Genomic DNA, 13,173 nt, shown 5'->3' with positions numbered 1-13,173 from the left:
AAAATAAAAATTATTTCTGTTATTATCGTATACACGTGTATCGTTAACATAATTTCGCATCGTACGTATTTTAACATTAGAACTATCACACCAGTCAAATTGACCGGTTTTACAATTTTATTTTAAAATTCCTACTTCGTGTTATATTTTTTTCCGCAATGATGTAATGACTTTCGCAACGATAACTAAAAAGATAATATAATGAATTTTATTTTCTTTCTTATGTATTCAAACTGAAAATAATTTTGTATTAAGGCTACTTATACCAATACCGGTCAAAATGACTGGTTCTACTATTTTATAAATTTGTCACCATCTCGTATAGAGATTATGGTACCAGATGGATTAATAAAACGAAAAATCTACTACATAACATGGAATTGCTTCTGTGAGAAAGTAATAAATCGATAAATATAAAAATTTTCTATTATTACGTATTTTTTAAACAACAGTCATTTTGACTGATTTTAGTAGAAATAGCTTCGTGTTAACTATCGGTAGTTCTAGTGTTAATCAGAAAGTAAAGCTTCTCGTTTCTTTAAATAAGTTCCTTTTTGAATAATAAATTTCGAAACAACGAACTCCGTTTCCAATATACACAATATACACGCGAACACGATCAGTTTCGTTTCTATGTGTACAACTTGCACACTGAGCCAGCAACGCTGTTTAAACGAGGAGCAAGCGTGTTTTTTTCAAAAGAAAAGCTGCAATTTCACCGTAACGCGCGTGCACGTGCCCTTTGCAACTAGCGAGTTCATTTTACCCTTATATTAGGTCGTTCGAAAAGTTTCTTTCGCTTTATAAGGAAATAATGGATGCACAACATTTTCCTTTTATATTATTTTATCGAATTACGTGCGATTCATTTTGTTCTATCGAAATAAAGATCACAGCGTTCGACAAATTATAATAGGTTTCGTGTTTGTATAAAGATGCGTCGTTGTAAAAGACGTGTCTGTAAAAGAAAGTTACTTTTCGGACAACCTAATACATTTACGTTTCGAGAGTATGTTACGACAGTATCGTTCAAACACATACTAAAATACATACACCTACTAACACTGTCTATTCGTCACAGTGCGCGTAATCTAATTATAAAATTACGAACGAAAGGATCTAGGTTGACTTTATCCTTTATCATCGCAGTTACGTATTGTACAATGGAAAATTAGGACGAAAAGCGATAAAATTGATATTACAATAGGAGGCCTTCATTTGAATATATGAAATTCGAGCGTCGAATTAATCGCGTCTTCTTCCCTCTTATTATTCATTTATGCGTGTTTGTTTAAGTATTAAAATGCATTAGCATAGAGGAGAAATTGATGTTTTTGTCGGAGATTCTGTGCAGCGGATGAATTAATTAAAAAGGAATATCGTCGTACAGGTTTTTATTGTTTATGATTCAAGCAGATGTTAAATTTCAAAATACGGTAATATCCTTGAAGATAATACAGATTAACCTTTTGCCATTTTCTTCGCTCTGTGCTTAATACTTACGTTTAGAAGATTTCAAAATACTTTCGAAGTTTCTCTTTGAACGTTCCTTTCCGAACTTTTAGCGTCGAGTGTCGAGAGCAATTTCCAACGTATGCCAAGAGACCAGCTTCGAACACCTGTCAACCTGACTCAGCAGCTGAATTCAGAGAAAATAAAAATAATGTTTGCTCAAGATGCTCTCGTGGTCCGCTCGAGACTAGATTTTCACGGTGCGAGGAAAATCTCGAGACGTTCGATCAGGTGGAAGGTCACTCTTTGCTGACCAATAAAGAACATTTTTCTCTCGCTTTGTTCTCACTGTTTCCCCAACGATGTTGACTCTTAACTCCTTCGAGGATAGTGGTAGAATTTTCCTACCGCTTTCATCTCACGAATATTATACCAGGAATATTATCCTGCCACAACTGTACCGACAACATAAATATTCCGAGTACGAGCAAGTACATAACAATTGCGTTTAAGCAAAGGTCAGTGGTAAAGTTTGTTTTAATTCTTACGAATGTAAAGTACAAGATAAAAGGAAAAAATCAGGTTTCATTGTTAATTAGCATAATTAAATAGTTAGGTATTAATCAATTATTTTTTCTGATCATTTAGCGTAATGCTAATCATTGTAGTGAAAGTAGCGATATTTAAGAAATATCGCAAGATATCTTTCTACTTCTGTAGGTGATTTTTCTCCTTTTTTTTATTTTTATAAGAATGGCTTTCAAAATCGAATCTCATCGCTCAAGGTGACTGAACTATTTAAACAAGAGCACAAAGTAAAATTATGTGACTCATGCTACTATGTACGTCTTCGGACGGTGGCTCTGCCGATATCATTTTGCCCCATTTCCTCTATCACGCGTCTTAGTCTACTTGAGACGACACCACGTCATCTGTTTCACTATGACACACACGTCTACCAATGTATCTCTACCAGTACGCATTACGATCGAGATTTCACTTTTCAAATCACGTTGATCAAGCTACGGATCTGCATAAACATCCGCAGCCTGCTAATCACAGATCGATCTGGTAATTTCGTCCGATTGAGCTGTCTTACTCGATCGATTCTATACAACGATGATTCCATCTTGCGGAATCTAAAATGCAAATCTCTCGACGACGATGATCGTGACCAACGGTCGGTGCAGCGATACAATTGCGTTTTCAACGATCGTTCCGATTACCCTAAATCGAGATCAAGAACGTTTTGTTGGGAAACAGGGGCGGGTCGTGTCGCCAGAAGACAATTAATACGTTCCATCAGTTGCCTCGTTCAATTTTCATTAGTTGCTTGACGATTAGTTCCTTCTTTGCCTCGATGCCTTGCTTCGATCTTGAAGGAGAAACGAGCGACAGAGAAACAACGTGTTCTCCCTTCAATTAATTAGAGTCCGAGGACGGTTCTTTGGTCTTTGCTCGTAGTTTCCTGAAACGTTGAAATTCTTTGTTTCTTTGCCTCCCTTGTTTCCCTTTTTTCCCCTTTTTTTTTTCTTTTCTTTCTGCTTCTATCGACCGACAATGAGATCGCAAGGTTAAAGGACGTAAGCGATTCTGTTAAACTGGAACCGGTCGACGAGATGTAAAAATAAAGGGAACAAGCAATTTGACTAATTTAATTTCATATAATTTTCGCTTCTTCGAAATCGTCTTGCTTTCTTCGCTGAAATTTGTTCCGATAAGAAACGCATCTGACAATGAAATTTGTAATTCCCCTCCTTCGATAGAAAACTCGATCGTATCCGTGTGGAAAGAAATAGTTGGAAGATTCTTACTGAATTAATAAATATTGCCACTTGCGATCGATGAAATTTTATAAACACAGTATAACGTTAACAGGTTTGATAATAAATCAAGCGAAATTCCACTAATAAGTTTGACAAATTACAAATCATCAAATATTTTCAAATAATTTTCAAATCAAAATTTCCAATTTCAAATTTTCAAATAATAAAGGAGAAATTTATAATCTTGCTTCTCAAGGAAAGAAAAAAAAAAGAATCAGCTTGTAAATTGTGAATTCGTTAACGTTATTAATTGATAAATTATTGCGCAAGAAGCCCTAGAAAGTAAGGTATATCAATGATAAAATAAAGTCGAGATTAAGTAAAATATTTGATATAGATAAAGCAGAATAATCTTTTACCCCATCCTCTCTTCTTCTCCCCCCCCCTCTCTCTCTCTTTTTCTCTTTACAAAGAAACCAATCTTAATGAAACAATATATAATAGAACATTGGCCATTCTCAGCAAGAGAGAAACTCGAATGACATTCATGGAAAATTTCCCGTGATTCATTTTTATCTCGTAAAATTAAATTAAAAATCCTCGACAAAGTTTTCATCGTTCAAATGTCTGCACATATCCTCTTTTCTATATCATATCACGCGATGAAATAACTAATTATTACCATCTCAAAATTTCATAATTCAGCTATTCTCCATTCCACGTTCTATTCAACGTATTGTAATCAGGTTTTATCATGTTCATTTCGATCTATCGCCTATACGGATTAATCCATTCGACGATTCCATCGACGAAACGTTTCCAAGCAATACGTGCGTCACGTTTATTTCTTCTTAAATCCACTCGTAGAATATGCTGACGCTATTTCCAGGAAAATTCCCAGATACCTTACGTATTGTAGTTACTTGTCATTTACCGATTATACGAGTAAAACTCATTAGCGCGCGAAAGCTGAAATTATGAAATATCCTGGTAATAAATCTTCGTAATATCGAACTTGCAGAACAATAGAGAAAAATTGCCGAATCTTTCGAAACGGTCGTTTAATTAAATCATCGAAAAGATTACGGTCGACTCGCGGCAAACTAGCGACTGGCAAAACCCAGCACAAAAATTAAACACATGGATTTATTCCATGGAATACCGGGTATTCTCGTGCATTTTAACAATTTGCATATCGAATTCAACGTTGATTGGAATAGTCGATCGTCTATCGGCGTTGTTTCCACCGGATCGGCACGATCGACACGACGACACGTTTCTTCTATGACGCAAAGGCAATTAGAAGTTCCAAGACGGGCATCGCTATGCGTGGACACGCTCGATAAATCGTCGCGCGACACCGCGCGCGCGCGTGATCGTGCGTGAACCTCGCGTCAATGAATACGGATGGAAATGTCAATGAACGTGGTGGGCGTAGTATCGTTATAGATCCAGTTGCCTCAGCTTTTCATCTGAAAGTCTGGATTTGTATGATCGAGTCGTGCGAAGGGTTGCTATCTTTCGTGGCTGCATACGTAAATCTGCTTGTTTGCGTTTCTAGAAATATCGTTCTGCTCGTGGTATTGGGTTGGCAACTAAGCGATTGCGGATTTTCTCATCAAGTGGTATTGATAAAATCCGCGATCAATTAGTTGCCAACCCGATACAACGTTATGCGCAACGCATTGTATTCTTTTATAGTTGTAGGAAACATTTTGAAATTTCGTTAATGCTGTAACGAGGCTATAACGAATTTATTGTTAATAAAATTATATTGTTCGAGTTTGAAAATATCTGATTGCCCCAAAAGCTTCTTTCGTTTTGTAAGGAAATAATAGACGCGTCATATGTTTTCTTTTATATCGTTTTATTGAATATCATATTATGTTGTACTGTATTATCTATTGGAAGAAAATGGATTATAAATGGACGATGTAATATATGAAGAAGTTGTAAAATATTTAGCGCAAGTGTATTTTGCAGAGATCGTGAACATATATAAACGGTCAATTATCTCTGTTATGTTAATAAACCTCGATATTCAGAGAGATTATGTTTGATATTTATCGTATCGCCGCTTCGTTCTGATAGTGGCACCATTCGGAAAATTTCGAATTTGCTTTTATCGATTAGAACGTCTACCTTGCGTTTCTACGTTTTATCGCGTAGAACGGTGTATTATTTATTCGGCCGTCGAGCTGCCCTTAGCTTCACATCACTGGCTGCTCTTCGTTTCTTTTTGCGACGCTACAAGTGGAAGGTTGTAACCGTGCTTTCGCGAATAGTATCGTATCTTGCGTTAAATCAGCCTTGTAACGTCGTTCAAACGATCCGCGAAGATCTCATTCGTAAATTTTTAAACTGTCGAGGATAGAAGATCATCCACATCCTACGATACGCACAGCACATCTGCTGTTTTTCAGAAGTTGGAATTTTCCACATTGCACATTGTACAGTCTACAATTCGGACCACGTCGACAACTAAATTAGCATCTTAGGCGCTCGATAAGATCTGCTCGATAGCGAACGACGTGTCATAAACTTGGACATCAGATGAGAACTCGACGACAGACTATCGGACGTTACGCACCCTCGATCAGGTACGCGCAAGACGCACCACTTACGAGACATCTACGACAGTTGGACAGACACCACCTCACCGGAAACGTTGACGAAAACCCACCCCGTAGACCGACACCTACACTTAAACTCTCTTACTTACGTTTCATATCCTTACGTTTATACCATAAATTTTTTATCTCGCCCACCTTGAAGATTAATATCGCTCAGAATTCGCCGCTCAACCGAACACTTGCAATCCGATCTAGTTAATCGTTATTTAATTAACCTAGTTAAATTAATCTAGTTAATTAACTGATTTAGCGGAGAGGTCGCAAGGAAAAGGTTTTATTTAAACACGCTCTCCTCTAAGGATTACATTTTGCAAACTTCGCCACTATCGAGGCAAATCTGCTTGATACGCTCGATGATTATCGATGACTATTCATCGTGAATACCAGTTGCCTACTCGATACGCGTTTCCACTGAATATCTCGTAACTTCCATAAATACATCTTCAGATCGCTTTAATGAATCATTAACGTATCGCTAATCAATGAATGGAAATAAATTGTCCATTTAATGACGGTACGTTCGTTCAAGTGGTGTCTGTAAATCTGAAAACGCTTTGTGACCCGTGGGCGTAAAAGTGTTGAAATTTCACTTGCTTCGGCGAGCGCCGCGCAGACGCTCGCACAGGCGAAGAACTTAATTTTCCATTTGTCAAGTTTCAAACGACCGTAAAAACCTTCCCGGTTCGCGTCATTTACCATCATCGTCGCGCGTTCTGAAAGAGAAAAGCCTGTGCAAAGGGCTGGCTCGTAACGAAGGGAGGAAAAACGATATCCCGTGGTATTGAACGCATCGAGTCATGAATGAACACACGGTACACGGTGTATCGATCCGATCGCGGCGGTTCTAGTCGCCGAGACGCGTTTGAATAACGCCAACGGTAAAGCGAGAGAAGAATGGCGGGTCGTTTAGTATGGATTTGCCGCCTTACGCGATTACGTATGCGCGTGCAGTTGAATGTTACGAGCGTTATGACTCGTGGCTGTCATAAGACGTTGTCTCATGCATGGCTTCCTCATGCATCGTTCCCCTTCTGGCTTTTACGCTTCTCTGCTTTTCTCTTCTGTCGCGTTGAGCAATCGTATCGATCATCCGGGACCCGTCTGTCGCTACATTCTCTTCTGTTTCGTCTCTTACCTTTCTTTCCTTTTTTTCTAGTTTCTATTCTTCCTTCGTAGGGGTTCCTCTTGGTTTACGTGGCAGTAAGGTCTACTCATTCGAATCGTATTTCTTTTGCTTTTTCTTACGGTTGAGTTTAATCCAGAGGGTTTTCTTTGCTACATATTTTTACACGCTTTATACGAAGTAATTGATAAAATGGATAACAGACAACGAAGATAGAATTTTTTTTAATAAGATTTAACAAATTTCAACAGTTGCATTAGGAAATTTAATTCGAGGAAATAGTTCTTTCGCTTATAGCACGTATACTTTTGAAACTTTTACGAGACTGTGTACGTCTTTGAGATTCAATTGTCGCATATATAGTACGTAGATCATTCCCAGTGGCTGTCTATAATCGATAGCGATGAATAATGTACGTATTCGACTTAGTTAATGCTTGAAATATTAAACGATAGAAGAGAGTGGAAAACACAAGCGTGGCACAGAAACCTGATTATAGAAACCTATGAACCTAGGAGTCTATAAAGCACAAATTTGCAAATGCAAATAAATTCATAAATGCACGAATTTCGCGATAATTCCGCGCTTATCGATAAACTTTTACAATTATCGAATCTCGATTGTCCCAAGGTTCGAGGACCTCGAGAAACGTCATCTTTGCGAAATTATTTATTAGATCGTGCCAGAAGTTTCTTTCGTTTTTAGAAGAAAACAACAGATGCACATTTTCCAATAAAACAAAATGGATCGTTCAATGAAATAATATAAAACAAAAAATACATCTATTATTTCCTTACAAAAAGAAAGAAACTTTTGGCACAACTTGATACATAAAAATCGAGAAGCCGAACATCCACGGCATCCGGAATAGTCGGAGAAACGGCAGAAGAAGATAAAAGAAACGAAGAAAAAGGTCTTACGAGGCATAAAAGCGGTCGCTTGGAAATCGCTGGATTTCCTGGCGATCGCAACGACTTACACGAATACGATTTTTCCTCGGGAAAAAAAGTTTCGCCGCAAACCTCTAATATGCAGATCCCACGAAAGTTTCGCATCCCGAGACGCGATCGATCGAGCCGACCAGCCAGTTTGTTCGAATAACTCGAGCGCGAATGTTTACTCGCGAATCGTCGTCGCGTGATACGATTACGCTCGGCCGTGGATGTAACGAGCATTACGACCTACCAAGCAGCAACATACATTGTACATTACGCGTTGTATGGCTTTCATGTTTTCTTATTCGCTCTGTTTCTCGTTGGTCGTAGGTACATACGTACACAGAGTGAGTCGAAACACGTGGCAAGTACGACAAAGGTGCTGTTTCGGCGCGCTAAAACAAGAAGAAAAGTTGGTATAAACATATGGTACGCCCGGAATGACCTTATTTTCCAGTTACAGCTTACTTTACGATGCTCTAGATGTTACTGGCGAGGGAGTCGAGGTGACCGATACGCGTCGATTTCGATGAAACTTTGCACAAGTGTTCCTTAGAACTACCTAAGAATTTAGTCGTAATTCGTTCATGGTCGTTCTTTATTCTAAGGCAGCTCCAACTATCTGAAACTTTTTATCCGAACCGGTCGTTCTATGTAAATCGTAAAACTATGACGAAAGATACGAAAAGAAAACGATCGAAATAAATGTTATACAGTTTCACGAGAGATTCGTAAATCTGTGCGAAGAACTTGTTGAAGAAATCCTCCTCCTACGAAAATTAAACGAATTTTTCAAGAAACCTTTCGCACAGATCTATGAACCTCGAGACACGTTACAAGATTTGTCTCAACAAATTTCGACTAAATTCTACGGGCAGGTGTAACGGACACTTAAGCGAAGTTTCATCAAAATCGGCGTGTGTCATTCCCTTGTTAACAGTCAACGATCGTCTGACAAACGGATGGGCTGTGTTGATCTTATTTCTTCGCTCTCTAGAGAATCCATTCGATTATCAATTAGGATGGTTTGTTTAAAATCTGTCGCTCGTAAAAAGCCAGTTGACCGCGTTGAAACTCTTCCTTGAAAGAACAAAGCTACGAGGAAATTCGCGCAAGCTGTTCGAACAAGTTGTACGACGCGATACATTCGCGCGTCTGTTGAAGCTGGATCACTTGGAGCGTTTTCTTTGAAGATACGTAAGCAACTATTACAACACAAAAACATGCCATTACTCGAAAACTCATATCGGGTGTGTGTTTCTACGAACTTTTCTTCTTGCTTTGGTGCGCTGAATCAGCTCTTGCCATACTTCCCACATATTCTGACTCATGCTGTATATATATATATATATAAACAGGTATAGCATCAGCTTCGAGGCGAAGGATTGAGATGCAGCTTTTTGTTATTATCGAATTTAGCTTACAGTGGATGTTTGTAATTTAGAAATTTGATATTTGCGTTTGGTATTTATGTACAGTAGCTTACGAAAGTATTCGATTACTTACAGAAACCTTTTACGAATATATTATGCTTTATGAGGAACTTATCTTGGAATTTCGTTGGCGCTGTAATCGGTAAAATCTGGAAACCAATATGAAAAATCAATTATTAGTTAGAGAGAAGCTGCAAGATATTTAACGTAGGTGTATGCTACTACATTTCGCAAAGATCGGAAAAGTATTCGTGGAAGAAATAATTGAGGCAGTCGCGCGAGGAATTGAAACAGGTTTACGCACTTTTTTGTGCACATAGCACGCGTAGTAACACGGGTAAAAAGTGTTTAATATAATGGCAAAACGCGTATACCGTGAGAAGCAGAGACGATATCCATCTAAAAGAAATAAATCAATCGAAGAATATGTATCATCGTGTGAAAGTAGTTTTTGCGTTCACTGCGCGTCCGACTATATACGATCTGTTTCTCCTTATTTCCATATTCTCTTGTACTTCGCCACGCGTGTATGTAACAACTTCAAACGACAGTCTCCGCTTTAGAAGAATAGATTATGCGAATTTTGTGATTCTGCAAAGTACCTCGTATAAAGTTTGAACAATGTTATTTAAATTTCAAAAAATTTCCACGACTTGGTTATCACAGCTTGGACATTTTACGATTATTGCTTTTTTATTTTACTTCGACCGTGAAATTCATTCCGTTTCTACGACAAATTTTTATCAATCGTAGAAACTACAAATTTCATATGTTTTATGGAATTGTGAATGCAGCGTATAATTTTTGACAGAACATCGAAGTCAATTGGGATTTTAGACACGTGGTACTTTCGAAAAGTATGTACCATTTTTCGAGATCTCATAATGGTGTCACTGAATTTCATAAACAATCGCAACTTGTATGTTGAATAATGTTCAGGCTCTGTTCAGCTTGTCGGAGGTTTATAATTATATAAATCCCCTTGAATACGCTGTAGATATTTAATTATGCATCAGGAACGTCATAAACACGCCTCGTGCAACGTTATTAATGTTCGTTACATAGAAAATATAGGCTTGAAAGGACGGTGCAACAACGGGTAGGAAACAGATTTTTATTAATTTAGCGATTGTTAAATATATCTGTGTATATGATGTTAAATTAATCGATTGATTTATTCTTCAAGGAATTTCTCCACGATCTTTTATCTATCACGAAGATCATTAATCCGATTAAATCCGGTGATTTACTCCAATCAGAAGCATCTCTTATTTGATTAATTTGTGATATTATAGAATACGATATATCTTCCATAGTGAAACATAGTCTCGCATAACGATTAATTATACATGATCACCGTGTTATCACGATAGTTACGAAACGTTTTGGATAAATCGATCGAACATTCTCTGATTTCATTCTATGAACACATTAACGCCTATTGTTCGGATGGCAAGTTATTAATAGAAGAGAAAGTCGATAATGAATTTCCATTATTCGAGTAGACTGAATCGTTTCAATCTACAGCGTGTCTACGTAGACGTGAATTTAATTAGAACTTTGCCCAAAATTTAACACGTTACGTATTTTTATTTTAATTAATTGTACTACTAAAACTAAATATTTAACGTGCGCTATTTGTTTATTATATATTATTACTTATATAAAACCGCGTATATACATGTACTTTTATTTCTAAGAATAATTATATACTATAAATATAGCAAACCGTGTTCGTAATTCAAATACTTTCATTCGGTCATTATACAATCGCGCAACGATCGACGGTATTTAGATTTGTCTATTGATTCCTCGTTTCACTTCTCGAAACGGAGTTTCCTAAATTTTCTTTCACCGCGAATCACCTTTTCTCTTATCTCGCGCTACTCGTTTGAAATTCAAATTGTCATTGAATTAATAATTGAAATTCAATTGTTGTTGAATTAACTGGTTGTTCCATTTTTCCAGAGCTGGAACTCGGTACACAATGCGTCGTCGAGATGTCCGGACAGCAAACCATCTTGCAGCATCCCACCACGATGGACAAGATCGAACGGTGAGCGATCTGTTGAGAAATATTTTTTTTAAATTGTCTAGCTCGTAACGAAAAACGTCGAATTCGAGTGAAACTCGAAATAACGCGGATATATTGCTCGTTTTGGTTTACATTTACCAGAGTATCGGACCCTATATCTGGCAAGAGATGTAAATCCTGTATGAAGTTAACCCCATATTTCATAAATCTCGAATCTTTTCGTTGTTGTTCCAAGTTGTAATACGTCGTTCCAAAAAAACAACGATTAAACCTGGTGAGGTTGTTGGAACAACCCCAGAAAACTGAATCTTTGACCAACTTGACGTTCTTGGAAACTCGGATTTTTAAAAATTATTCCGAATAGTTGTAATTGTTCTAAAGACTGTTGCAAAGTATTATTTATACTATAGAAAAATTTGGAGACCAAAACGCGAACACAATAGAGCGGGAATTTTGACGTGTAATACGATAAATATTTCGTTTAAGAGAATGGAAAGACACTCGGTAGATAGCAAAGACGCTGGAATAGTCCTCTTGCTCTCCCGAGAGAAGGAAAAATATAGACGAGGAGTCGTTCTTGCCTGAGCCCTTCAAATTTTTCCGCATAATTCTGACTTTCCCTCGGCGAGCATCTTTTTCCTTCTTAATCTTTTGTCGAAGTTTCGTGATCCATCGAATTCACGTCGGTCGGTCGAGTTCCTCCACGATAAGATAGTAACTGTCTCATGAAATTCCAATGAGATACATTCGAAAGTTCTTATCTTTCGAGTAATCGCGCTGAAAAACTTGCTCCTCCTTATCCGTTCAACGGAAATACATGAAATTCGGAAGTTTATGCGATGGAACAGGGAATAATAGTGGTTGAGGATGATGGATACATGCGAATCGTTGAATAATTTAACGATCATTGTTCGTTTTATGACGCAGATTAAACGCGAATATATATATGTATACAAATAAATATCCAGAATCCAGCAGTGATCAATTATATATGAATATATATATATATATATCCATCCAGAAATTTTCCATAAACGTGTTAATAACCAGAATCCAGCAATAATCAATTCTATATATATATATACACTTGATTATCGTTGGGCTTTGGATGTTTGTACGTTTATGGAAAATTTCCGGATTAAAAAGATACGATAATAGGATCGAAGTTCCTAATTTATTCCGCATTTTAGTTTGTCCGCGACGCATATAATTCAAACTTATCAGAGCCTGCTTGATACTGCATCGTACGAGGCAATTATCGAGCAGTATGCAATCTGTTTTTGAATTATCGTTACGATGCTAGGAGTTTCCTTTTTGTTTAAGGAACGATAAGATGCTGCTTTATCTGTACCGTGTTAATAATCGAGACACCTCGTCGATTAGAGCGAAGAAATTCGCTACTATTTGTACGAGAGATACTGCGAGTGCGTTTAGACAATTTTTTAGCTTAGTTGCTTTAAAAAGAAACTTGCTACTGTCGCAATAATTTGTCTGAACTTCTTTGGATATGCGACGTTTTCGTCGAAAGGAAAAAGAAGCATAAAATTCGCATTTTACGTTCGTTTATGTCAACGTATCGCACAGTTTGAAAGATTTTTTTCAAGCTGAAAATGCTTCGATATCTTCTTTGTGTTTCGTCTTATCGCGCACGTTTGGTAGATGAGCGCGATACTTTGATGAGATGAGATTAGATGAGAATTGTGAAAGCTGAGTGCAAGTAGAATTAATAATTTTGCTTGACAAGACAAGAAGAACTGGCTTAAAATAGAGAAATTATAGCTGCGTATAAAACCGAA

General features: G+C 37.3%; 1 protein-coding gene across 7 annotated transcripts in view; it reads left to right on the top strand.

Annotated features, from left to right (window-relative positions):
* Positions 1-13,173, top strand: part of LOC117158988 (Kinesin heavy chain 73) — a 180,894-nt gene that overhangs the window by 18,922 nt on the left and 148,799 nt on the right. For all 7 annotated transcript variants that reach the window (XM_033338429.2, XM_033338438.2, XM_076618623.1 and 4 more), the window contains exon 2: positions 11,311-11,398. In XM_033338429.2, the coding sequence (XP_033194320.1) occupies positions 11,311-11,398 (88 nt within the window). The remainder of the gene's footprint in view (positions 1-11,310; positions 11,399-13,173) is intronic.

The sequence above is a fragment of the Bombus vancouverensis genome, chromosome 5 (genome assembly GCF_051014615.1).
Source record: "Bombus vancouverensis nearcticus chromosome 5, iyBomVanc1_principal, whole genome shotgun sequence".
NCBI lineage: Eukaryota > Metazoa > Arthropoda > Insecta > Hymenoptera > Apidae > Bombus > Bombus vancouverensis.
Note: the sequence above shows the minus strand (reverse complement) of the source record. Positions and strands in the feature narration are given on the sequence as shown.